Source organism: Drosophila grimshawi, unplaced genomic scaffold (genome assembly GCF_018153295.1).
Source record: "Drosophila grimshawi isolate 15287-2541.00 unplaced genomic scaffold, ASM1815329v1 contig_848, whole genome shotgun sequence".
Lineage (NCBI taxonomy): Eukaryota > Metazoa > Arthropoda > Insecta > Diptera > Drosophilidae > Drosophila > Drosophila grimshawi.
In genome coordinates, this window is record NW_025063692.1 from 8,256,330 (window position 1) to 8,284,250 (window position 27,921).

Consider the following 27,921-nt stretch of genomic DNA (forward strand, 5'->3'; position numbering starts at 1 on the left):
ATTACCCAAAAAACTGATCAAGTGAAAATCAACTAGATATATTTTACTGATATTGTTACTAAATGACCTCTGAATTATTAAATATTCCAAGAGAAACCTTGAATATAAATTATATTTTGGACAATCCAAGCGTTACTTGATCTGTTTTTCGAAATATTTTGAAAAAATGCTAATTAGAATTAAGTGAATGGCGAGATTCTCGTGTTAAATGTGTGTGGAATCTGAACAGAATGGAATGTGATGACGTCACGCGAACTCCTTACACTCTACAATCACTTGTAGCTAGTCATGGTGAAAAGAGTGAGTGTGAGTGCCAGTGTGAGTGCGAGTGCGAGTGTGAGTTGGGTTGGTTGAATCACTGGGCAGGGTTATGTATTTTGATGAGCCATAACGTGGCCAATCGCGACTCGTGGCCGCGTCCTCGTCGAGATGGCAGCGTTTTTAATGTTGCCAACAATTTTTAAGTAGCGCAAACTGACGCAAGACTGGAGACACAGGGGAGAGCGGGCAGCTTGTTAAGCAGACTCGGTATAAGGCGGGCCCACTCACTGTCACAGAGGAAGTGCGATGGCATGGGCAAGGGGCAGGGGCAGGGGCAGGGGCACGGGCAGAGTATGAGGAAGAGGAAGCGGCACAGGACTCGGGTCGTCTCCGGCTTTTGCTTGGAGTCCGTCGCAGTTGGCGTTGCCGACGCACGCTTAAGCATAAGTACTTCCGACTTTAAAAGGATGTCACATCCGGTTTTGCCTGTCGAGCGTGAAGCGCAGCCCGGCGACGCGATAAGAGCCCCACACAGGCTAACGGGAAAATGGGCAACGGCATCACGAAACTTGTGCGGCAAACTGTTTTAAGCGGGCAAAAATTCAAGGTGCAACTCGGCCCCCCATTTTGGGGAAAGGCGCCCAAGCTCTTTTTTACTTTTTTACGGGCATCGGTTTTCCACCTAGCCAAAAGACAAGGAAAGCACTTGAATTGATTGCAATGCTGGTCATTGTAAAATGACCACACACACATCTTGAAGTGCTGTCAAACGTCAAAGTAAACGGACTACAAAAAATATTAAGTTAAGTATTTGGATTCCATTAAGTAAATGCTTCTGCGTAGTCAACTTGATATTTAATTTTCTAAATTGCTTGCGCTTAATTAAGTCATCCAGGTTTCAGTGATGTCCACAGTTAACTTGGCGTTACCTCGGAGAAAAATATGTAAATATATATGATTCGATATGGATCACAATGTTTAGATTGGTCTAATGACAGTGGCAGTTTGAGTGTTGCCTAATTAAATTAGGATGACCCCAATGTCAGCGTGAATTTGAACCAAACAAAAATCTTGACAGCATCATGCTGTTGAGTTTGAGTATTCAATAATCGAATACGGAAAATCGTAAGTCTTTGATATACAGAGCCATCACGTATTTGGTCACACCGATGCCATCAATGTGACCAAGCGCTTGCTGTAGCAGTGTTGCCAAATGTCAATTTGCTGCCTGGCAGGCAGCTAGTAAATCAAAAACCCAAAAAACAAAGCGTACTGAAAAAAGTCGTGACTAATGATGATGTTGAGTGCTGTTACAAGAATGGGCATAGACAATACGGAATACGGTATACGGATTCGGGTATACGGGATTGGGGAGTACGGAAACAATGGCTGACAGGGCAGACAATGCCTGATGCTGACATTTATGTAGACATAACAACTGCAAAATTGTTCTAAGCGGCGACAATGACAATAGAAGAACGCCCCTCATCTCTAACACCCCCTTTCTTCACTCTCTCTCTCTCTCTCTCTCCCTCTCTCGCTCTCTATCTCTCTCTCACTTCGTCTCTCTGCCTTCCTTGCTCTGTCACTCTTTCTCTCCGTTTGCCACTGCACGGGACTTAGGCCATAAAAAGCTGGCAGCAGGAGAAGCGACCAAGATTGATGAAAAAGCGCCAGCAAAAACAATAAAATGTATCTAAAGCAACACAAAAAAAAAAAAAGAAAACATCAAAAACAAGCAGTAAGTGTATATGTATAAGTGTAACTGTATCTGTATCTCTAGCCATAGCTATAGCTATTGCTATATCTGTATCTGCATCTGTAGCTGCACTTGCGACAATAAGTGCAAAAGAAACTGCAAAAACTGCGATTGCAGTGGGGAGAAGAAAAAAACAAAAAAACATACAACAAAAAAATACAAAAAGAAAATGAAAATGAAAAAAACTGCCGGGAAAACGAAGGCAAACACAGCATTACGAATGATGGCAGTGGAAATCGTCATTCCGAACAAGAAGAGTGGGCAAATGGTAGATGCTGCCACGGGGGATGGGTAAATGGGGAGATGGGGAGCAGTACGTACTAGTTGTGGATGGTAAATGGTAGATGGGTCCGATTCTAGTTGAAACAATACATTTGACAAAAGTGGAGTCAACTGCAACTGCAGCAGTCACACATTGCACAAAGGATGTGGCAAGACGTGGAAGATATGGGAGTGGAATGGAATGGAATGGAATATGCGGTTAAGGATGAGGCAATGTCACCGCATAATATGTGTTAAGCCAAAAGGATTTGTTATTCGAAACCGAGCGAAAAGATAAATAAACAAAAGCAGCTTCTTGCCTCGTCCTGCCTGCGCCTCCTACACCCTGTTGCCATCCTGTTTCATGCTCCTGGTGGGCGTGTGCTTGGACTGACAAGGGAAAGCAGACTGCGGTCCCAAGGATGCGGCAGAAATGAAAAAAAAAACAAAAAAAACAAGAATAGGGAACCAGAAAATTTTTAATAAGTGCCACAATGCCGCAGCAGTAGAATAAAAAGAAGAAGAAGAGTCAGGCTGCCAGGCAGGCAGACAGGCGAGGCAGCCGTTGCAATAATGAATGCCCGCTGCTCGGACACACATGTCTATGTGTGTGTGTGTGTGTGTGTGTGTGTGTGTGTGTGTATGGGTATGAGCTGGCATTAGATAGCTGCCTGTGGCCAAAACTCAATCCCAGACGGAACGTCAGCAAAGCGCTTGACTTACATGAACAGCAAGAGGAGATACATATGAAAAAAATACTGTCCCAAATATTTGTTGGAAGTTGCAAGTCGAGAAGTGTGAATATATGTATATAGTATATATACTCTTTTAATATAGATCCTAGCTTAATTAGATCTATAGTTGATATAAGTAATTGAGTATTGAGCAACTTTAAAATATCATCCTGACTGCGAATGACAACACTGAGTTGAAACGGAATGCATTTATGTACTTTGTATTCAGTGCAAATTGAGAAAACGTTGGGCCCATTGCAGCTGCCCCATCTGCACCAACGATAACTAAAATGGTGGCAAGTTTCTTTTTTTATATACAAAGAATTATAAAACATGGGAGAGTGTATTTAGGCTTGAAACTGGGTCGACTTGTGCTTGGACTGTGACAAAGAAAAAAAAAGAGAAAATAACATTAAAAAAAGACAACGAATCCGAATAAAAAAAAAACAAATAAAATAATACAAGTGTACAGATATAAAAAAGAGTGGATAAAACGGCCAATGTAAAATTCAAATAACTATAATAAAAGAGGGAATTGGTAGTGCGAACGTTTAAATAGACAAACAGCAAACAGAATTGCAAAATGAAAGCAATTTGCGATCAATTTTAACAACTTTAATTCACATTTTAAATTTAGAATTGAAAGTGTGGCAAACAAGATTAAATATTTGAATTTTTTAATTAGTTTCTTATTAAACCTTCATTTATTTTTCTAACAAAACCATTGTATTAAGAATTGGCTAAATACATCTTCAATGAAAATACCTTTGAAATTTACTATAAAAATCAAATTATTTTGAAAACAAAAAACATAATACATAATTACCATGGAAATTTCAATTTTTTGAGGTAATGAGACCAGTATTATGGAACGTAATTCGATATTTACAATAATTATAATGAGTACATTTTTTCAAAATTAATAACATACGGAATGTAAGGTAATAAAATTATGATTAATTCATGCAATGTATCATCAGATAAGTGCAGTGCAAATCTACACACACACACACACCTACACATACACACTCACCTACACACACATGCGACCATTTGCGGGCTGGTTGCGATTTTTTGAGGTTGTTTGTTAATTTTGTAAATTTGTACAATTTAATTGGACACGAGAGCCACAGCGGCAGCGAGAAGTAAAGAGCAAAAAGTTTTTATTGACCAACACGTTTACTTTTTGTGGTCAACAGGGTAGCGGTGGGTGGTGGGTGGTGAGAGAGGCTGTGTCTGTGCATATGCGTTTGTGTGTGTGTGTGTGTGTGAGCTGGCAACAATATTCAAATTAATTGTGCGGCTCTAATGATGCGCACTCGCAATTCACTTTAAATTTAATTAATGCGCAATTTTCGCTTTTAGCCCGTTTGCAAGTTTCCGTTCAGCTGGCTTCATGTGCGCCACCCTCCTCCTCCGCCCACCCTTCCCTTGCAACCAATGGTACACCCTTCTACATGCAACCTGTTTCGTATTTGGGTGTTGTTTTTCACATTGATGAATTACGTTTAATTAGCTGCGAGTAATTGCACCACACGTTGATGTTGCTGCCGTTTGGTCAGCCTTCCAGCGCCCTCCCACTCAACACACACACAACTTCCTCCCCCTGGCAGCCATCCCCTTCGCATTTTTTAAAAAAAATTTCTCTGATTGTGGTCGAGTCGATAAGCTGCAAGAGCTGCGCCCGGATTCGTAGCCATTTATGTGTGCATTATTTTTACCGCCGGGTGTTCACTCCACACCAACCTCACCCACACTATTTGTATCTCTGCCAGCCTTGATGGATTGCCTGACGAATGAGTATTGCCAATTAACTGGGTGTAAATTCGTAATTAATAGTGCCCAAGAAATACTTATTGGAGCTGTGACTTTTGTTTGGGGCTTGTGTAATATTAGTATTTAGAAAATACCTTTCACTGTAGACAATAAAAAGAATTAAGCTTTTTTTTTATCACTCAGAGCGCTCTAAATCTATATATACTTCTGCATCATCCCTCTAATGTGGGTGGGCGGATTCTGTGAATGAAACATTCATTTAAAATCATTTAATAAATTCGCACTAAATTTCAATTCCATTTTCATTAAATGCCACATAAATTATACGCATCGAGGGATACTGAGGTGTAACCACTCGCTAGCGGGGTGAAGTTTGTGGGTTGGGGCACGCAGCTTGGTTTTCGATATAGTATGTGTGGATGAGCCTGTGTGCGTTGGTCTGCTGGTTGAACCAAATCGCGTGTTACCATATTTCGTATTCATTTTAAATGGTGTGCGCCATTTGAGCATAAAATGCTTTTAATTTTTCGTACATTTATCGTAGTGCCTCCCCTTTCACTCTCACTCTCACTCACTCACTCTCTCTCTCTCTCTCCCTCTCTCTCTCTCTCTATGTCTATCTCTCTCCCTCCTTGTGTCGCCACTCAGTCACTTGGGCACATTTTCAATTCGACCTCAATAAAATTTACACAGCGCCCAAAGGCAGACGAAGGGAGCCACTGACAGAGAGACAGAGATAGCAACTGTGCCAAAAAAATAATGGAAGAAGGGGAGTGAAGAAGGGATGCCTGAGTAGGGGAAGAGCCAGAGAGAGAAGACAACGCAGATAACCAAATGAGTAGCATGAGGCAAAAGAGCTGTAGATGCGAAAAGTTAAGATTGCCCAGTATGCTGCTATATACCCTGATGAAAGTCCTCAGCTATATGTTGACAGTATGACTGCAAAGAGTTTCCACCTCAAAGTATTGAGTCTTAGTAACATATTAACGAAGGGGTAACTTAAGGTTCAGCTCCCATAATGCTTATCAGAAAGTTGTTTACCTTCCACACCCAATACCTTTCACATCCTAGATCAGCCACACCTAATACGTTCCACAGCAACTACATTCCACACCTAATTGAATTTACTTTATAGCCAAAAGTTCTGCTGGTCTCATTAACTCTTATAAATCGCTTTTAAGCAGGCACCAAAGTATCGAATAAGGCATTTTCCAAAACGCGTTGTAAGCAAGCTCTTAAGTTGATCTAAAATTGCAGTACCCATTACAATATATATGCACGTAAGGGTATTTCAGCTTCTGTCTGTCCACAATAAATTGCCGGAATTGTTGTTGTTGCTGCTGCTGCTGCTGCTGCTACTGCTGCTGCTGTTGCTGCTACTGCTGCTGCTGCTGCTGCTGCTACTGCTGCTGCTGCTGCCACTGCTATACGTAAGAGTACGCGCATATTTTTAGTAGCCTCGCATCGTGCCAATGCCCAAAAAGTGTTCATTTCCTCTTTGGCGTGTTATCATCGCCACTTCCGGCAACGATGCGGACGTTGGAGGACGACATTGAATGTTTACTCTGTGTGTTTGTCTCTGTGTGTTTGTGTGTGTGTGTGTGTGTGTGTGTGTGTGTATATATGTGCGTGTCTGAGCTGGCAAATAACTCAACTTAAATGAGTGCTTAAAGTAAGCAAGAAATGAAATTAATCGAAACGCAATCAAATATTGGAAATGAAGTGAAATCGAATGAATATCTTTAAACTGAAGCCTGTTTAAAATGAGTATTTGCAAATCGAAATGGGTCAACGCAAAACTAAAACAGCATTTTTGAGTTTTAAATTAAAGCCAGCGAAAAATGAATTGAATCGAAACAAACGACTTAGAAGAAATTGAAGTTCCTTAATCTTTAGTTGACTCAGTTGCGTTCGCTTATAAACTCCTTATCGGCTTTAGTCATAAGTAGTTTGCAACTGAATTACAGATAGCACATACAGCATAGCAAGTGCAGACCAATGTTGAATATCCAAGTCAGTTTCAAACAGAGTAACCTGCCAAAAAAAAAAAAAACAAAAAATACATATATATATACATGTATAAACATAGGAAAAAACAGTTTCATTTGCATTTTGTTACAGTCTGTAAATTATTCATAGCTCTTGAGTATTAGCTCGAATGTTGAGAGAGTGAAACACTAGTTGAATGCTGAATACATGATCATAATCTTCTTCCATAATGCTCATTGAGGGTCCGGCAAACTGGGTACGCTCCCCCTCCCCTACCATCCCCTCAACTTGCCTGCCAAATTCTTTCAGCTTTGCACTTTTTGCACTTTTGGCAAGCAGGCAGGAAAAACTTTGGCAAGGAGATTAAGTCAAATTAGCTGTGTTTGTTTTCTTTCAAACGCAACGCAAAAGCGATTAAGTGAAAAGTTTACCCACCCTCTAACCCACTCCTCCTCCCTCTACCCAAAAATCTATCCCCGCTCCCTAGCAGCATCCATAGCCCCTTAAGCGTTCATTCTTTCTGTCTGACTGTTTTTCTGGACAGGGTTTTCTAGTCGATTTGCTGCCACATAGAAATTGTATTTGCATTCGGGCGTGAGATGGGCACTGAAAGTACACGTACGAAAGGATTGGCGGGGGGAGGCGAATCTAAACTGTGTTGTGGGTGAGTTGCAAATCAAGGAGAAGAGAAAAAGCGATTGCAAGGTCGAAAATAAGCGACACAACCGAATCAGAAACCAAACTAAACCGAATTGAGTTGCTAAGCTGGCGTCATCTGTTGACCAGAACGTGCAATTGAGTGATATTAGCATAAGGGATTTGTAAGAAACTTGGATAAAACGAGTATATACATTGATAAGACCGTCTGAGTCGTTATAATTTCGATCGTTTTTATTATTTTGAATTCAATTTCAAATTACGAGACTTGTTCTCCCAATGAGAATCCAATGCAAATCGTTTCCATTTAAATTAAAGTTGGTTGGTTGGATTTTATTTTGTGTATTTGTATAATGCATTTAAAAATCTGTCAATTTGAGATCCCGCTTTTAACCACATTTAAACCACATGCGCCATTTGCTTGGCAACAGCTGCTGACTTTTGGCGCTTTGCAGCATTTCCGCACCTATGCTGCATTTATATATAACAACAACACACATATTGCCATCCGCCACAATCTACAAACCTGAAACGTTAAGCCCTTGCCGGCCACGCCCATGTTTTGCGAATTTTGCAGTCGCGTTTTTGAAATGCACTTGCGACATTTGACAGCTCCGTCCGTCTATTTATTATGCTTGTATATGTGTGTGTGCGTGTGTATATATATGTGTGTGTGTGTGTGTGTGTATGTGTGTGTATGTGTGTGAGTGTGTGTCTTGCATTCCACTGTTGCATGTTGATTTTTGGCGGAGTTCCATGTTCCATGTGCCAGTGCAAGTCATTCACATGACGCTCATCTAGCTTCACCTACCCCAATGTTATGCTCAGACCCTGCAGAGTCGTAATCAACACTGCCTTACCACCTATTTCGATGGTCCCCACACACACACACACACACATACACACACACATGTTGAATCTTTGTATTTGTGTTGAATGAATGAGTGCAAAGTATGCAAAGTTTATTAATCAACAGACATCCCTGTATGTCCATCCATGTCTATGGATGTGTCTGAAAATTAAAGGATATTTTGGGCTGCAGCCCTGCAGATATGGTATTATTTTTAGAAATAAATTAAAATTAGAATGGCAAAGCTGATAAAAATCAACCTTGCTGCTGAAGACAATGACAACAGCGCTTGACAATTATACAATTTGTTTCAAATTCGGTGGCATTTAAAAATCTATACCAGCCGCTGCATTTTGTATTTTTGCAACGCTTTTCGGCCTGAGGTTCTACAGTACATCGTTGCGGCATGTAGCACGGCAGGGGCAATAGAGCCTCTGCCTAAAAAATGTTGTCGTTGTTGCAACCGTCACAAAGTTGCTGACTGCGTTTATGGTCATCATTTGGTCGTCATTCTTGTGGTTGAAAGACCTCTGTGCTGTTGCTGTTAGTTCTAAACATCATTCTGTGTGTATGTGTGTGGGGAAGTGTGGGGGAGTGTGTTGGTCATCTTTATATTTGTTGTTGCTACCAAAAATTAATTTGCATAATGTCGCACACCAACAAGCATATACACACAACATTGTAAAATATGTGGACAGACCACTGGGTAGAGAGGGAGGCACATATTTGCGGTGGTGGCAACAACAACAATCACACATCGTAATTGCAATTGTAATCAAATGTGTTTCAAAAATTGAGCAAATACCATAACAACACAACAAATTAAATGGGGGTAAATTAGTGCATTGAATTCGTATACCCTTCCAGCGGTTATTTTTATTAAATAATACGTTGTCAGAAAAGTGAATAAGTCTGTCGATTAGGAATTTCATATGAACTATATAATCAGCTGCCTTCCTAGTATAAATTATATGAAATAAGATAATATTGCGTAAGATTGGGCCCTATTGATTTAATTGGTATATTTTCTGGAATTTGGTTCATTATTGATTTTATGCTAATTTAGCTGTCGAGGATTGGCTTTGTTTCATTTTTGCTTTTGTTGTACTTGCGGGTTTTTAACAGTTGCATCAACATTTTCCAAGTTATTTCAATTAAAATGGGGCCACATAAGCCGAAGGCTTGGGAAGGGGATGTTGGTCTTGCGGGTTGAGTAGACCAAGCAACAAGCGAAGCAGCAACATTTTCATAACAATTTTTCATAAGTTTTCGTTTCGGTTGCGCTTAAGAATGTTGCAAATATTTTTGCAGCTTGGCTCTCTGTGTGGTCATTTCTCTGCACAACATTCTTCCACACCCATACATATTTATCTAAATATATATGTACGCATTTCGTACACGTACAAATATGTAGACAGATATATGTATGCTTTATATGTATATATGCATATGTATATTCTTGATAGCCAGTTGTGTTGCTGAACATTTTCCAGCAGCATAAGCATAATTATTTTTAATGCGGTCTGCAAGTATTTTTTGGACCTTAATATAGCAAAACATGAAAAATACCAAAAACAATAGCAAACCACTTTCCCTTTTCCATGCTCCACAAAACCCTTTTTGTTAGCTATTCAATCGTACCCAAGAAAATTAAAAAACTAAAAAAAACTGGCATAGCTCACATTTATTTCATTATGATGAAATGTCGAAGGAATTCTCTCAATAAATCTAAATCTTTTTTGGAATTGATTATGATAAGAGATCAATAAGCATCTGCTTCCCTGTAAGTCGTTGCATCATCAAGACACTTAAACTTTAAACAGCGTTGTTCAAAATTGGTATGGGTTTTATTTATTTGGTTTTCAACTACATACAGACATATTCAAATGCCAACAATGGAAAATAAATAGCAGTAGCACCAAGGTTTCCATAAGAATCTAATTCCTGTGGAGCTGCAAAACTGATACCGATGACATTAATAGAGCGAAACTCATATTAAAGTTTCCACAGGCATATCTCTTCATTTAGTTCCAGTTCTACTTGTTCTTCATTGCAATTCGTTTGCGATATTCATCGAGTGAGATTTTCTTCTTGCTGCATTCAGAGTTTGGCTGTCTCTTTAAATCCATTTGCTTGGACGCGACTGGAATCGGAGCAGTTGGGATTTGGCAGTTAACTGCGGACTTGAACTCAGCAGTTGCCGGATAGGGTTTATAGCGTTCAAATGGCTTCACCAGATATATACCTGTTGGCGTAGCATGGCTAATTGTGGCACCCTCGATACGCTGTGGCAACATATTGCAAATATTGCGCTGTGATCCGTGCAGCTGCTGATGCAGCTGTTGCGTGGTTGGATATCCGTGCACCAAACTTTTCCTTTCCTGGGCCAGCTTGTGTGTAATATATGAGTTAGCGTGCTGAGGCTGCCCAAGCACCGACTGCTTAGCCTCTGAGATGGTCTTGTATTTTTTTTCCACGAAGCTCCTGGATGGCAGCTCAAAGTTATTCACCTGCCACACGTGTTTCCAGTGGAGCAGCTCGGCTGCATCAAAGTAGCTGTTGCTCAGCTGGTCCAGGCAAAACACACGCGGATTGCTATCGATGCGCAGGATGAGAGGGGGCTCACTGCTTGGCCGCCACTTGCTGAAGCCCATAATCTGGGCGACGCGATGCCCAACCCCGAACCGGACGCGCACAAAGCACGCCTTGACCAGACACTCAAAGTTCGGAAGTTGCGTCAGCATTTTCAGCGTGCGACGCGAGAGAAACAATTTACGAAGATTCAATGGATCATCTACAAAGTTGCTGAATCTGCGGCACATCAACGACTGCTGAGCCAATTGTTGTTCCACCTGTGAAGCATGCTTCTGCTGCTGTTGATGTCGCTGTTGCAGCTGCTGATGATGGAGGCGTAGATGCTGTTGCTGCTGCTGCTGCTGCTGCTGCTGCTGCTTATGTTCTTGCAGTTGTAGATGCTGCTGTCGTTGCTGGTCCTGCTGTTGCAGCTCTTCCTGCCACTTGTGGCATATGCGCTTGCGCCACTTGTAATCCTCAGTGCTGCCCATGATCCACACACAAATCGAGAAACTGGCAACTGGCTCGCTAAGCGTATTCGTTTCAACTGTCAATAACGAGGAGCTGAGCTTAGCTCGAATCCACATCACAGCGCCACACTTTGCTATACCCTTACAGACGGGCATTAGAATTCTGTTATCGAATGTGCAACACATTGAAACTTCGTTGAAAATCCATTATATTTGTTCGTCCGAATCGAAGTGATCGGAACTATGGCTCAAAAGTTGAAATCAGTAATATTTATAAAAGATATAGACAACAAAATAATCGAAAAGTTTTTAGTAAAAAAATAAATAAATCTTTCCTATAAAATTGGCAATTTCCAAAATTAAATTATAGTTTGGACACTTGTTTTGTGCCTGAAGATACAACTTTATTAATTTATCTACTTGGGTATTCAATGTGCGGCACCCTGAAGAAAACTCTACTTTTTTGTGAAGCTCTCCACCTCCAGGTTCTCGCACTCCTCTCTTTCTGCTTCTCTCACTCTCTGTCGCTCTTCTAGTTGATTATCAGTTAGGCTGCTCCTCTCTTTTACTTCCATTTGCCGCGTCCAATTCTCAAAGCTTGAAAATTCTTTCGATTTTTTGTTTACTATTTTTTTTATTGAGTAGTGTTTGTTTTTGCTGCCTCTCAGGTTGGGTAACCACCCTCACATATACATGCACATAATAAACATCAAATATATATACAATATCAAACAATCTGCACATGTTTGTAATGGAATACGATATTTAAAATGATATTGAATGCAAGCAGCTCGTAACTCAATATTCGCAACTATCAGCTAAATAGTTGAAGATTCGAAAATTGTTTTTTCGGAAGTCAGACGAACAACGGCTATATTTATTTCTATGGCTAAAGGATTCTGTAGCTTCCCATCCAAATAACGCCTTCGTGTTTATGCTCTGAAAAGTGTTTTAAGTTTTTGAACATTTTATTTAGGTATCTCATTGATTAAGTATTATTATTAGTGTATATAAATATCATTAGACTTAATAGTTCTATCTGACAGACGCTGTTCCTAAATTTGTTTTTAATTATGCTTTTTTATTCTTTTTTTTTAGTTTAGATATATACATAAGCGTGTTAAAGAATATTTACACATATATACAAAGGCTATATATATATACATATATATATATATATATATATATATATAAGTGTGTGTACATAAAACTGTCATGTCTTTGTGTGGACTTTCACACTTGTGTGTGAGTGTGTGATTGCAAAATGGAACAGCAATGTCAGCAATAGTACAAATGTCAGTGGCAACGCACATTATTTCTAGCCGGAGGGTTGAGAGCTGGGCAGGGAAGAATAGAAAAAGGACCAGTTCCATCACCAAAACGAGCAGTCAGAGCAGGAAGAGCCGGGCGTGCTGCGTCTGCGGCTTAGGAATTATGTGCGTCATGCTCGGAGCGCTGTGTCAATGGCAACATATAGTAAACAAGTACGGATCGAGTGAGAATACTCGACTAAGCGTTGCTCTGTAAAAAGTTTGTGTGGAATTGATACCTAAAAACATAAAATTTTGATCTATATCTAAACTTGGAGAAAGATGAGCTCATGCGTTAAGTAAATGCCTGGCTGTAATATACGCTATAGAAAGTTTGCAAATCATCCTTTAGCAATCAAATAATTTGAAGAAGTATCTACAATCCATTGAAGAGAAAGAATTCAAATTTATTTAATATTTGTGTGAAATCCAATAAGTTTGGAAGTTTTTTCCAATGATTTAATTCAGTCAAGGAAAATAATTCAAAATTAATCGATTTTCTTGAACGTTAATTTTGAGAATACTCAATCAAAAGACAAATTTATTTGCTAAATTGGCTTAAATTAAAAAAAGATAATTTTCGAATCTGTTAATTTACACAAATATATATATATCTTATATCTAATGGAAGACTTTTATATTTATTAAAAAACCTCTTGCACCTTTTTGTTATCACAGTTTTTTATTTTGGTTTTTTGGCTATAGGGTATAAAGTGAATAACTGACTGACTGACTTACTGACTGGCACTAGAAGCCGAGCAGAAAGGTAGTATGGGGTGGCGTAGACTGAATGACGACAGTCGAGAGTTGGCCGAGAACGTGCACGCACACACACACACACACACACACACACACACAGATATATATATACACACACGCTGAAAAGGGGGAAGTGGTAGAGGGGTTTGGGGGGTGTTAGGCAGCTGCAATGGCAGCGCCTGCCGCAAAACAGAGTAAAACGCGCGCATATTTATAACGAAATGCTCAATTTAAATTCCCATCAATCTTGGTCGAATGCCACACACACAAGTTAGTAGGGAGAGGGGAGGGTCTTAGACTGTTCGTGTTGTCTCTGCGCTTTGTTTTTGTTCAGGACAGGGTGGGACGGTGTGGTTGGAGAAATTCTCGCATTGCCGTCTGCACATTTAACTAAATGTAGTTGGCGGCATTCACACTCACACACACACACACACACAGTTTTGGGGCGTGGCAAGGCTGCAAAAAGCATCTCCACTACTGCTGCTATTTCTTCTTCTTTCAAGTCAGTTTTTTTTCGGTGCAGAGGAAAAATTACGCGCCGGCAACCGGAAACCGAAACGCGCCAGCAGTTTATTGGGCGTTAAATTAAAAAATTCTTATGCAAAATAAAAAACAAGCCAAAAACTAAAACAGATAAAACCAAAAAAAAAAAACATTGGAAATCGAAAATGAGAAGAAACCAAAACATTTCTTGGAAAATAATAAATATTTTATGCAATTAAATTATAGAATTGTCAACAATAATTTGTTTAGATTTGCCAAAAAAGGCAATAAACCCACCCAGATCCAGATACAGATTTGTACTACTTCAGATATAGAAAAATAATCTGAAAGTGAACATGGTAATTGAAAGGCAGAATAATATGTAGGTATTTAGAAGACATTTTCAAGCTGAGAGCAATTGAGCTCTAGAAAAGTCGCATATGGGAAAATGAATCAATTAATAGTATTGTTAATGTTTAATATATTTGCATTTAAACACACAGTATCAGAAACCTATGCAATTTTCTACTGTATACTAGTATTTACTACAAGCAAAGGCAAAATCTATCAAATCAAGTTAATGCAAGTTATTTGTTTACTTACAACGAAATTTTGTGGCGAAATTTACAAATTGACTTTGAGAAGATTTGCACAACCTTAAATTAAATGGTCACTAAGTAAAAGTATCTATCAGTGGTTAAACAGTTTAATACACTACAGTTAATTGGTGTAACATGTTGTGTGAGCGAGTCTCCCTGTGTGTGTGCGTTGAAATAAGTCAATGAGCATGGGCGCATTCTTGTTAAGTAAATATGCAGTAAATACAAAGGTTAAAAGCGTTGCACCGGTCAAAGTAAAAGCATCGCTTGTGTTCACCTGGTTAACAGCTCACTTCCAAATCCCTCGACCCCTGATCTACCCCATGTATTGTATAATAAACGATGAGCAGAGCTGTGGTCATTGCTCGGTTAGTAATTGAAATGGAAAATGAAATGGTCGCTGCACAACAAAAAAAAAAAAGAAAAAGAAAGATAGATAGAAGTATGGGCAAATACCCTTCAAACTGTGGCGATTCAGAAATCAGCAGCGAGTGGAGTAGAGAATACCCGAGAGCTCAGAGTACTGCAGTACTCCACTACCAGCTACCAGTTAATGCCTACCCATGCTAGAATCCCACTTGCAATCCTCTCACAGTCCTCAGCATTCAAACACACGTCGCATTTTTCATTACGGGCCACGCACACAAGTGTCCCACTTGACGATTTGAAAGAGGATGCGGAGGTTAAGTTGTAAGGAGGGGAGTGCTGGCAGTCACTTTGATCTGTGATGCAGCTGAAAATAGACACAGTGAACAGAATATAGTTCGCAATGGTGCACAATCCATGAACGAAATCAACAAGCAAATATATAAAAATCGAATCGTAAAAATCAGACTATAATAATTTGTAAGTTGATATCAAATCTGAGTAAAATCTGCCTATAAGCCCAACTGAGACATGAGTTATCAAAATGTTCTCAAATCATATTTGCCTGACGAGTATTTGTGGTTTTTGCACCACTGTGCCCAGTGTGGACATCACCTGTCTGTATCCATATGAAATTCAAACGTTTGCATTTTATATAAATATATATATTGTGTTTTTTTTCTTTTTTTTCTTTGGCTTTAGTTTTCTGTTTTTCCAGCATTTCGTTGCGTGTTTATATTGCTCTTTGTCGCGACACTCTCAAATCGAATTGTATAACAATAATGAATATTGATATCTGTTCAGTTGGCATTTAATACGATGACGATGTGATAATCATGTGGTAATATTGTGTGGACTTTCATTTGCATATGGATACATTAGCTGAAGGGGATCGACAGAGAGAGAAAAACATTGTTGAATATGTTCAATTTGAATGTTATGAACATAATGTTTTATGCCAGGGTTCATTAACTTGGGGAAAGAAGCGCACTGATCTCTGAGTGCACATTCAATGATATTGCATATAAATTATTTCCCATTAGCAATCTTTCTCTAAACAAAAGCTTAGACCCTTACGTACATCATTCCAGATTCCATCAAAGTTCATTTTGGTTGCTCTTTCTGCTCATTTTTTTCGGGGAAAAAAAGAATCGAGTAAAACTAAAATAAAAATTGAAAGGCAAACAATGAAGCGACATGTAATAAACTGGCTACAGGCGGTTGGTTACCCGCTGATTCCGTGGAGGCAATGAGCCAACGATTCAGTGGAGCACCACCATCAAAGAAGAAGAGCTCGAGCAGGCGAAAGAAGACGGTGCTGGAGAGGACCAAGAGGAAGAGGCAGAAATCTGGGAATGCCTGCGCGCGAGATGATAACTTGGTGGCCGCGTCTTGCCAGCGGCCTCAAGTGGTTCACAGCTAGCTCTCCGGCAACGTTTTATGCATAAGCAAACATGTCAAGCGAAGCCACGCCCCACATCCCAGCTGTCGCCACCCCCATTGAGTTCGGGAGCATAATGTTTATCCAGCTGGCAAAGCTGGCGAAAGATGTTTCGCGTGATTTGCGCAGTGTGCACCAGGAGGCGAGGAGTGAAGAAGAGCGGTATGGTGTGGCATGGCGAAGAGTGGGAGAAGCGGCGTCGAGTTCATTTCGGGTTAATGCCGCACAGGATGAGCCTCAGGATGCGTGTGTCCTTACAGATTTCATGTGAGTTATGACCTGCTGCTTTGCCTGCCTGCCAGCTCTGTTTGACTTTCAGCAAAAAGCCATTCAACTCGTTCACCCATTCCCTCTACCCCTCTCTCTCTCTCTCTATATATATATATATATATATATATACATATATATCTCCTCTTTCTCTCTCCCTCTATCTCATTTTGCACCCTTCAGTCTGCACCCTGCCACGCCTCTGCGCCCACACTTCTACACTCGCGCACTGAAGTAACAAAATTGACAGAAAATTGAATTTGCACATTTTACTGCACTTTGTCAAAGGCGTCATTTGGAGTCGCTTGGGTTGAGAAGGGCTAGATGAATGGAAGAGGGTGCGTGTAACAACTTAAAGCTAGCAGATAACATTACGTATACGCAATGTATCCAAATTCCAAAAATGATACCGAATCCGATCCAATACTGAGAAAAAAATTCATTCAAACAGAAGTCAACAAATTTGACACATTTTCTTTCCAAGTCTTAATGTGCTGTTGCCACGTGAATTTCTTAAGAATTCGCTTCAATGATTGATTCTACAGATTTGCATTGCATTCGCTGACTTGCGAAAGATCAAACCAAAAGCCAAATGAGATAGACGAGAAGCAAGCGAAACAAAAGTTGAAAACAAAATGCCGCAATTCGCGTAATGTAAACACCGTGTCGTATGTACAATAAACGGCATTTATTTTTAATTTTCCAAATTCAGAGAGGTATTTCCCACACACACACACACACACACACACAGTCCAGTGCATGGAGCGTGGGAGGGGCTCTGGGCTTGATAAAGGTTGTCAGAAGTCAGTTCTGTTTATTTTAAAATTCAGCGCGAATCATTTTGTTGGAAAATGTTGCACATAATTCTTGTTTAAGTATCTTGTAAATTGCTTAATAACGCCAAAGGGACTCGCTCAACACACATACATATATACAAAACCCCCGCCCCCACATACCACTTGCTACCCTCAACCCACACAATTACCTCTTTCCTTTCGAGCTGTGTGGCAACTTTGTATTCAAGTGCGAAACGAGCTTGAAAAATTCAAGACAAAAACTTTGCGAGCTCCAAAAAACGAGCAACTGGCAAATTAATGTGCGAGCGCGAGTGTGTGTGTGTGTGTATATATATGTGTGTGTGTGTGTGTGTGTGTGTGTATTTGTGTTCGGTGCTTGGCTGGGTTAAGTTGGCACTTGTTTAATTTAATAACAAAATAAATGTTCACGAGCACGTAAATTTATGAGTTCAAAATGCTCTCGCAATGCACACATTAACACGTACGCCAGACACAACATGCCCTTCCACTCGTCACCCTGCCTTCACTGCCTGCCTCCATTCCGCATACACCCATTGTTATCACAATTTCCACCCACTATTCGTGGCACCGCCAAATCGTGTGCATATTTGAGGCATAACTCCGTTTCCCAAAATATTCATGTAGAGAAGTCAACGCATTCGCTCTTCCCATATTCGGATCTGGATTTTTAAGATTGCAATTGGAATTGCCAATGTGGGTCGCGCGAAGCTCTTGTTTGACAGCAAGTCTTAAATGTTAAAAATACATTTTTCAAGGGTCTCTCCTGAGGAGCTGTTTGGGGCATAAGCTGCACAAGCTGCGCCGAGATACATGTACTTGAATAATAACTCGAAATATGTGCTACAGATAAACAGAGACAAAAAATTGCTTTGCATTTGAGCAACGCGAATCTCAAATTGTTATTTAAATACAATATAAGATCCCTACAATTATTCAAGCATGTTAAACGCAAATTTAGACATCGTTCCACTGTGGCATATTCCATAAGCCGCCTTGTTTACAGGGTATATCTGCTAATTAGTAAATGCGCCCGGTGTCGGAATATGAAACTCAAGTTGAAACCGAAGTCAAAACCCGAGGCTGAAGCCAAGTTAAAGCTGTTGCTTTCATCATTATCATTTACGGCGTCACGCACTACCACGAGGCTGGGGAGAGGGTGAGGGAGAGGGAGAGGGAGGAGGAGAGGGGTGCGGTGGGCCGATTGCTGCATCACTTTGGTTGGCTTGCCGCGTCAAATTATGCAAAGTGTTTGACAAATTAGCAAAGGAAACTTGTTAAAAGCGGAAAAGCGCATGCATAGCAACGAGTCGCAAGACTCGCATTAAGTGAAAATTTTGTGAAAATTGCGAAAATTGTTTTCATAATTAGCATTCTGAGTAGACCCAGAGACGAGGCAGGCAGTTGTATGAAGTGCCTTATGCATTTACCTTGAGTATCAGCACATGCCACATGCCCCATGCAACAAGCCGGCTAAAGAAGTGTTCGCTGAGCTGATTCTGGCTGCGGGGCTTACATTAAACTGGCTTCTACTACGGTCTACACTGAGAAAAAAATCGTACTGAATATAAAAAAAAAATCTCATAATTAAAAGACTTGCCATAAATTGTGTTTTTTTTTATTCTTTAGAAATATTTTCCATTATTAAAAAAACCATTTCTAAAAAATATAAATGCTAGCCCTCATTTAAAAACAAAATCCCTTTTTCCAATAATAATATTTTCTGACTCCGTTTTGTGTTAGAGTTTAAAGACTTAAGTCGCCAGAAAATCATAAGTTTTTCTTTCAAATTAAATTATATGATTTTATTACTAACTAAAATATTTGTTTGTGTGACATTATAAAATACAAAAATTTGAGAAAAAAGTACTCTGAAATTGAGAAAAGAGGAACACCGATTTTTAAAAGGAGACCTTCTGAATAATTAGGTGTGTTAATCTTGGCGACAGAAGTATTGCAAATTTCGAAAATTCCCAGAAATATTTTTCTGAATGCACAGAATTAAGCGCAAAACAATAATAAGACAAGTCTGTTCGTGTGCGGATTTGTGTGTCTGTATGTGAGAAGCTCAAGAAGTCGCCTGTCAAATGGCCAAAAGGCAACACATGGGGCCATCAAACGTTTATCGTGAACACACAAAATTCACCTCAATGGCACACGCACACATATCGTCCTTACACATACACACATACATATCAGGCACACAGCTCCGGATGCGAAAGAACTCCCCAAGCGCTTATTTGAAAAACGTTTTATTTTTATTGCAAGACTCCCAAGCGACGAGTGCTCAGTGTCAGTGAATGTCATTTCAGCTTGCGACTCACCTACATACCTCTGCTCTGGCTCGCCCGCCTCCCCCAGGCTCCCATTGCAACCATCCATTCAGACACTAATCTCCAACCTCGAAAGAGAAACCATATAAGCGACGCCCACCAGCAAAGCGAATAAACCGCCAAAACTCAAACAAACTTAAACAGGATAATAACATGGATTTTTGTTGTATTAACGACATTTGAATACCCTATCGTAACTCTACAAAGCCACAAAAATAAAGCCGTAAGTATGCAAATATCTCTACTAATATTTGAAGATGACTTAAATGGCTTGGACTGAAAGCCATCAATATATAGCTTATACAGATTATACCACACAATTTAACTCAAGCTAAAGTCATCATTCGATGTCCACTTTCAGCAGTTAATATTTAAATACCCTTATTGAAGACCAAACCACTTAATTCAAATAACTCCAGCTACTTTTTTTTATTTTTTTTCGATGAATTTAGTAATTTCTCATGGCAAATTTGAACGATTCAAATAGGAATTGCGGAAGTTTTTAAAGACATACCTGATCAAAACCAAAGCATTGCAAATGCCCAACCACATAAATGTGATATTCCTAGTCTTAGATTTCTCGTCTTTTCTATCTCTCTCTCTCGCTCTCTCTCTCTCTCTCTCTCTCTGTTTCTTTCTCTGTCTAGCACTGTCGATTTATTTTCATTTAAAAATCAATGCGTTTGTCTCTATGTCTCCTTTGGTCCTTTAGTGTTTGCGGCAAGAGGCATTGCATGAGGGGCATGTTTTTTGCAAACCGCTCAAAATCGGATGTCAGAAAAGCCAAGGGGGTAACCGAATGTTGAGGGTTGAAGAGGGACAGGGATAAGTTTAGCAGCATCCAGGCGATGCCAATCTGTTGTTTGGGACCGTGCCGGCTTATGACATATTAAAAGCGGATCAAGCTCGAGGAACAGAAGACTCTGACTAGCTCAAGGGAAGCCGGAAAGGGGACGACGACAATTTGAATTTCTGTCGTTGAAAATATTCAGAACGAAAATTAAAATGTTGATGGTTAATAAGATGCATTTTTGCTGGCATTCGACAGCAGCAAAAAGCAAGGGAAGTTGAAGTTGAAGTCAAAGTCAAATGCGGATCAGGTTCGAGGAACAGATGACTCTGATTACCTACAAAAAAAATGCCTGAAAGAGGTGATAACGAGTTGAGCTTCTATTGCTGCAAGTATTCAAAATTAAAATTTAAATTAAAATGTTAATGCGATGCGTTTTGACTAAATTTGTAGAGCGAAAATTAAAGTCGTAGTTGAATTCAAAGACGAAGTCAAAGCTGTAGTCGATATGCAAAATTCATGTGTCCTTCTCCTTAAGGCCATACCAGTTTTATGACTAAACTGGATTGGAGCCAAATACTCAATGCGTTTATATTAAGTTTTTGTTTTGCTTTTTTTTTTGTGAATGAACTTGAACTCGGTGTTGAATTTAGTTCGAATAGCCCCCAAGTCGGTGCCCTGAAGCACTCAGTCGCCTGTGAAATCCACTTAATTCCATTTACTTAAGCTAATTTCACGCCATATTCAATTTACCACATCATGACCATTCATTATTTATTCACAACATGTAAAATCAATGGGCAACACAAAAAAAAAAAAAAAAACAAAAAGAGAATCAGCTGAAAAAAATGAATTGGATGAGTCCGTGTAGGACAAAGTGGGAAAACTGACAAGGTCTGGAGGAGTGTAAGGTGTGTTCAGTTCGAAGGAATGATTAACTTATAGGTTCCCTGTAGCAAGAGCTAAGAGTGGGATAGATAGAACAGTTAAAGCTTAACAATCCTTAAAAAATGCTCTATTATATAGATATTGTAGATATCCTATATGAGCATTGTATACATAGGCTATATAGACATATTTATTATTTATTTAAATATTTACCTGCAGCACTTAAAGATCCTCTGTCGGTCAATAAACTTGCAGCAAGTTTCATGTCTCTACTACCAACACAACTATATCAAAATAAAAAGGCATTGCTGTTAACGAAGTTAAAACTATAGTGAGATTTGAGCAATGTAGAAATCAAATGAAAATCATATTTCCAAAATTAAAAGCAGTATTCAAATGGTCAAAAATGCATTGACTGAGCTTAGACAGAGTTGCTGTGGTAAGTTTTGAACCACTCCCCAAATGAGAAGAATTTATATTTCAAGCGATATATTGCAATAGCAATGTTCAATCAGATGGCTTCTAAAATGAGGGCCTGTCTTGCAATGAAATAAACAGACAAATCGAGGGAAATATCTGTATTAAGTCGGGTCGAGATGCTGAATATAAACAATAAATATATTACGAGCAGTGAGTCCAGGGTATGCAAAAGGAAGTCAACGGAAAGGAATGCAGCTCTGGGCAAGAAATGGACGACCCATGGATGAAATGTTTGTCCGGCAGCTCGACCCGCTGCCATCAAAAGGCGATGACGTTCGCTTAATTTGGAGCGTTGGAATTATTTATGTGTACAGTGTCTGTATGTGTATGTGTGTGTCTGTGTGTGTCTGTGTGTCTGTATGTGTGTGTGTCTGTGTGTGTGTGTGTGTGGGATGGGACAGCTGAACGCAGAGCAGATGGTCAAGTGCAAGAGCCGGGTGTAAATGATGAAAAAAATTTAAAAAATTGAGAAAGAAAAAAAGTAAAATGCCAACAGGCATTTTCTACACACACGAATGGGCGAATATTCGAATGTGGCAAGCAGCGAAGGGATGCCCACGGGCCATATAATGGAACGTGCTGAAAAACCGCGTTGTGGCAAATAACAGCGAGCATCATTTTCGGCGCATTGCCGTCAGCTGGTGAGACGCACATATAAACGGTCCAACGGGGAGCGTGTGATAGATTGAGAGAGCGACTAATTTGCTCAAATTGAATGCCACAAATGGGCAAATGCTTAGTTGACAAGGGGATTGGGGGGCAAAGCTCAGTTGTTCGCTGTTCAAAGCAGCTGATTGCATTTGTGGTCAGGTGTTGCACTTTACCTTTCTGCACAGGACACAAACAAAAAAAAAAACCCCTTTTTGGATTTTTATTGAACGAAAGCAAATAGTCGCCAATAGTCGAAATTGTGCTCAGATTGCACGAATTGTAGATTAGTAGGCCAGCAAGCAAAAACTGTGTAACTCAAATTGAAAAATTGCTATTTGTTTATTTAATAAATTTTGCCCGTTCTGTGGAAAGGCTGGTTCGACCCTACTGCTACCATGTAAAAAGTGTTGCATACTTTTTTAATATTTCATTTGATCAAGATGATCGACTTGTGATATCCACAAAAAAAATCATTCAAATATGAAATGAGTTTTCTGTGTGTGTGATCGATAAGCTTCCATTTTAGTTTAAATAAATTAAATACTATTCGTTTACCTTATATAGATGAGATCGAGATTCCGTTTCGATTAATTTCTCGATGAATCTTACAATGAGAAAATGTATATACTATAAACTATAACTACAAGACTTGTACACCTAGATATGCCCAAAGCTGTATCCATATGAATAAATGAATAAATGAATGTACATGAACAAGTGAATGAATACAGTATCCCAAATACACATACATATGTATACGCATATGTATAACGGTAATGGTAATGGCAATAGCAACGGTAACAGCGCCAAATGTTTGCATGGCCGTCGCTTTGGGAGCTGTGCCAATATTTGCGTAACGTGTTTGTCAAAGAAATAAAACCTGAAAGCGGCAAAAATCAAATGGAAACACTGACCAAGCACAACGAGAGGAAGCCAGTATATGTATATGTATATGTATATGTATATGTATATGTATATGTATATGTATATGTATATGTATATGTATATGTATATGTATATGTATATGTATATGTATATGTATATGTATATGTATATGTATATGTATATGTATATGTATATGTATATGTATATGTATATGTATATGTATATGTATATGTATATGTATATGTATATGTATATGTATATGTATATGTATATGTATATGTATATGTATATGTATATGTATATGTATATGTATATGTATATGTATATGTATATGTATATGTATATGTATATGTATATGTATATGTATATGTATATGTATATGTATATGTATATGTATATGTATATGTATATGTATATGTATATGTTAATTACTCTTGCTGACATTTCAAACCGTTAAGCAATCCTTGATCAGTTTGGTTGTCTATTTCATTCCGTACTAAGCCTTTTATAAGAAATACTTGCCACATGTCCTTCAGCTGATTTGATAGCAGCAGCAGCGTCGCCTATTTTCAATTATGTTATGCCGAGCATGATGAACAGGGAGGCGGGCGGGAATTCGTAAGAGGTAAAGATAACAAAGCAACAACAAACAGATTTCAATTTGATTGATAAACACAGTGAATAAGTCGCTGTGTGTGTGAGTGTAATGTGTAAAAGATGTTGTAATCGAGGAAAGGGACATCAAGAATTACAAGAAAGGCAACAAAAACCATCAACAGCATCGGCAAAAGAATGAAATACATATATGTATACAAAAAAAAAATAGAAGAGTTATACTCGGAATGACGAAGATTAAATACCCTATCAGACCCAACTCCCAACTGTTCAGGTCTAATATTATAAGGCATATATATATATATAATAGAGAGAAGAGATAGACTACAGAAAATCGGCTGCTGATGCTGAAAATGAATACATGTACTTAAAGAGATCAAACATGCCACCTTCAATGGTTGCCACATTTCGTGTCACAAATTACAAAGCCCTCTCTATCTCAGCGTCAAAGAATGGAAAGTGGAAAAGAAAGTGCCAACAAAATTTTGTAAAAAAAAAAATAACATGGCAAAAATTGGTGTGGGTATTCTGGAAGAGGCTGTTATCTGATACGCCTTGCATGGCCCTTGCATACACACACAAACACACACACACACAATCACAATAAGTGGCTGTTACATTTCACACCAAACATTGATGGAGCGACCAAATGGACCAAAAGGAACCAAAAAGGACGAGAGCGAACCGAGCGGAGAAGGAGACGAAGGTGGAGAAACAGCAACCGAACAAGCCACAGAAATAGTCGAGCAGTTGTGGCCAAAGCCTGGCTAAGAACATTGCTACGCTTATGGGGCGATGTGGGGCTGGGGTTGGTGGTTGAGGGTTGAGGGTTGGGGTTAGTAACTGTGTCAGCTGCTTGAGCTGATGCATAAAAGAAAATCACAGAATTTCACAAAAGATGTTTATCATTTTCACTTGGGCAAAAGTTTTCAGCTAAAATGGCAAATATTTTCTGCATACAGATTTTTGCAACTAGATAAAGTGGTAAAAAAAAGAAGCAGCAAAGAAGGAAAGCACTAAAAGAAATAAGCAACTGGCAACCAGCAACTGGGCAACTGGGCAGCTGGGCGGCGTGGCGGAGTAGCACACAGTTGGAGGCAAATGCACCCAAAGGACATAATCGCCAATGGCCCACAACTGAGTAGCGGATGTTGTAAACTCACCAAGGATACAAAAAGGATACAAAAAAAAGAAGCAGATACTCTGCTTGTTGGTGTGCCCCTTCATGTTTGAGAAATCAGGAAACATAACGGCAAAAGTGGCAGTTAAAATTGTGCTGGGAATAAATCTATCATATAATGCAATATTACAGCGTAATGCCCATCGATAAACCACACGGAAAAACCCAACCAAAACCACCCACCAAATCCATCCACAAAAACCACATCAAACCACCCACTCACAAAAAAAAAAAAAAAATAAAGAGATTGTGCAGCGTTTCAGTTAAATGAAGTCGATTATTTGCTGGCCACTGGGAATGCCAAAAAAAAAAATAAATAAATAAATAAAAATGTGTATATGATTGACCAAACATCTAATACATAATCCAATGAAGAAAACTTGACTGGGGATTTATATTGAAGGAAAAGGCGTACTTTGGGGTCGAGAGAACGGAAAGAAACAAGCTTAGCAAACTAATTAAAGTTCAGAGATGCTTTTGTGGTGCTTCACTAAAGATTAGACCAGAAAAGTCAAGCCAATATTTTAGTACCCTACACAATCTAAGCTTACAGAAGAAAAGTTAAAAATGTAGTTCTTAGTTTTTATATATATAAATATATATATGATCTCAACTCATCACTAATTCGAGACTGAAATTGATCAGGTGTTTTGTTTTCTTAAGTTCCCTGTTCATTTCAGGTTAGTTACAACATAATAGAGCCGCAGAAGCGAGCTCATGACAAGGATATGGAGCGTGCATTTTGCAAGGACCTTCAGGGTTAATGTGACAAGGCATTGGTGGATGGATTGCCGGCATGGCCAGGAGCCGCACAGCCACAATGGTCTTGGCCATTATTTAAACGATGCTCACACATACACACACACACATAGAGGCAGGACGTTGGCGCATATCCTGCAGCACAATTGAATTAGGTTAGTCATGCTTTAATGCACATCAACATACATGCAGCCAGGCAGGACAACGCCATGTGTGTGTGTGTGTGTGTATTAGTGTGCGCGCTTGTGGATGTGTGTGTGTGTGTGTGAGTGTGTGTTCTCATAAATCTCATTGTCAGTGTTTAACTTTCTTGTTGGTTTAACTTAGCTTCAAGCAACAACAGCAAAAGCAAAAGTCATTTGTCATTTCAGTAGGCAACACACACACACACACACACATACACACACATACCCACACATCCACACACATAGAGACACACACTGTCGCTAGACAGCCATATGCATATCCATATGCATATATATCCTTTCCAGGAATAAAACTAACAGCTACATCAGGCAGCCTGCATCACGTTGTATTTGGGCAGATGGAATATATATGGTACAGTAAACACTCGATAGCGTGCATACATCAAAAATACATCTTTTTATTACTGCAAACAAGCTAATCAATTGGTCATAATTTACACTATTCAAACTAAATGAAATCATTTTGGTTTCTTGGCATCTTCTTCCTCAAATAGAACATTTGTTTAATAAATAGATAAGAATAAATATTATTGCGTGTAGCTATTCAATGCATGCACATTTTTCAAGTTAACACACATCGAATACTTTTGTAATTAAATGAGTAACACAAATAGTATTTCACTAATTGAATTGATGTTTTTGTGAATGCATCTTGTTGACTTGGTTAGTGTACAAATAATGCGTTGGCTTTGCTTTTTTAATTAATTTAGATACTGTTGTGTTATGTTGCTGGTCTGTTCATGATACGCATAATGCACTCAACCGTAATAAATATGAAGTCGAAAGGATGTTTGCAAAGCTATTTCTTTGGCATTTACAATAATGGCCTAAGAGAGCGACTGCAAAAATTCAACAGCAATGCCCACGCATAACTCTGCAAGTTGCTCGCTTTTTCTCAAACACACACACACACACACACACGCTTACACACACACACACAAACACTGACAGCAATTATAAGTTCACATTTGTAAGCAAGTTGACTTAATTAGCTGCAAATTACTTAGTTGTACTATTGTCATCATTATTATCGACGTCATTTGCAACAATTGTTGTAGAAGTTGGCTGCGGTTGTTGGCTGTGGCTGCTGCGCGGTACACCCAGCTACACACACTTCCACTTTCCCCCCCTCCCACCACTCTCTCTCTCTCAGTCTCTCTCTATCTCTCTCTCTGTCTTAACATTGATGGTTCAAAAGCAACGAGAATATTATTGTTGCTAATGAATCCATAAGCTTTGCCACTCATATGGCATACCACATTCTACTGCACACATTCGTTGTGCGCCAATTTGCATCATGTTCAGGTTACCAGATAAAGTTTATTATGATTTGCATTGCATTGGATTCCTACTCGCACTCAAATCCTCTGACTTGCCTCGATTGCTCTTGCTATTATTATGAAATCTATTGCTATTTATTGTTATTAACGCCAAAATAAATACCAGACACGGAATTTTCCTATTTCTAGCCATTTCTTAATTAAATTCTTAATGAAACGACCCCAGAGAGTTTCCACCTTGATAGTATATCTGATAACTTCCTATGCAAATTAAATCATTAAAACATATATGAAACTTTAAACATTTATCACAATTAATATACTTAAATCGAATAGGTAACCATTAAAAATCGGTGCAATAGATTGAACATTATCTTAGAACCAAGATTAACCGGTTTATTCCAATTACGATTTGTGAACCGCTTATTAAACCTAGCCTTAAATCACAAACTAATTTCTCATAATAGTCTAATTGATGAATAC

General features: G+C 39.1%; 1 protein-coding gene across 1 annotated transcript; it reads left to right on the forward strand.

Moving 5' to 3' along the window:
- The first annotated feature begins 16,302 nt into the window (after window positions 1–16,302).
- On the forward strand, window positions 16,303–20,920 carry LOC6565683. Its single transcript, XM_032738889.1, has 2 exons — window positions 16,303–16,556; window positions 20,417–20,920. Exons 1-2 carry the CDS (start codon window positions 16,303–16,305, stop codon window positions 20,508–20,510), a joined length of 348 nt encoding a protein of 115 aa, XP_032594780.1. The 3' UTR covers window positions 20,511–20,920.
- Window positions 20,921–27,921: the final 7,001 nt, after the last annotated feature.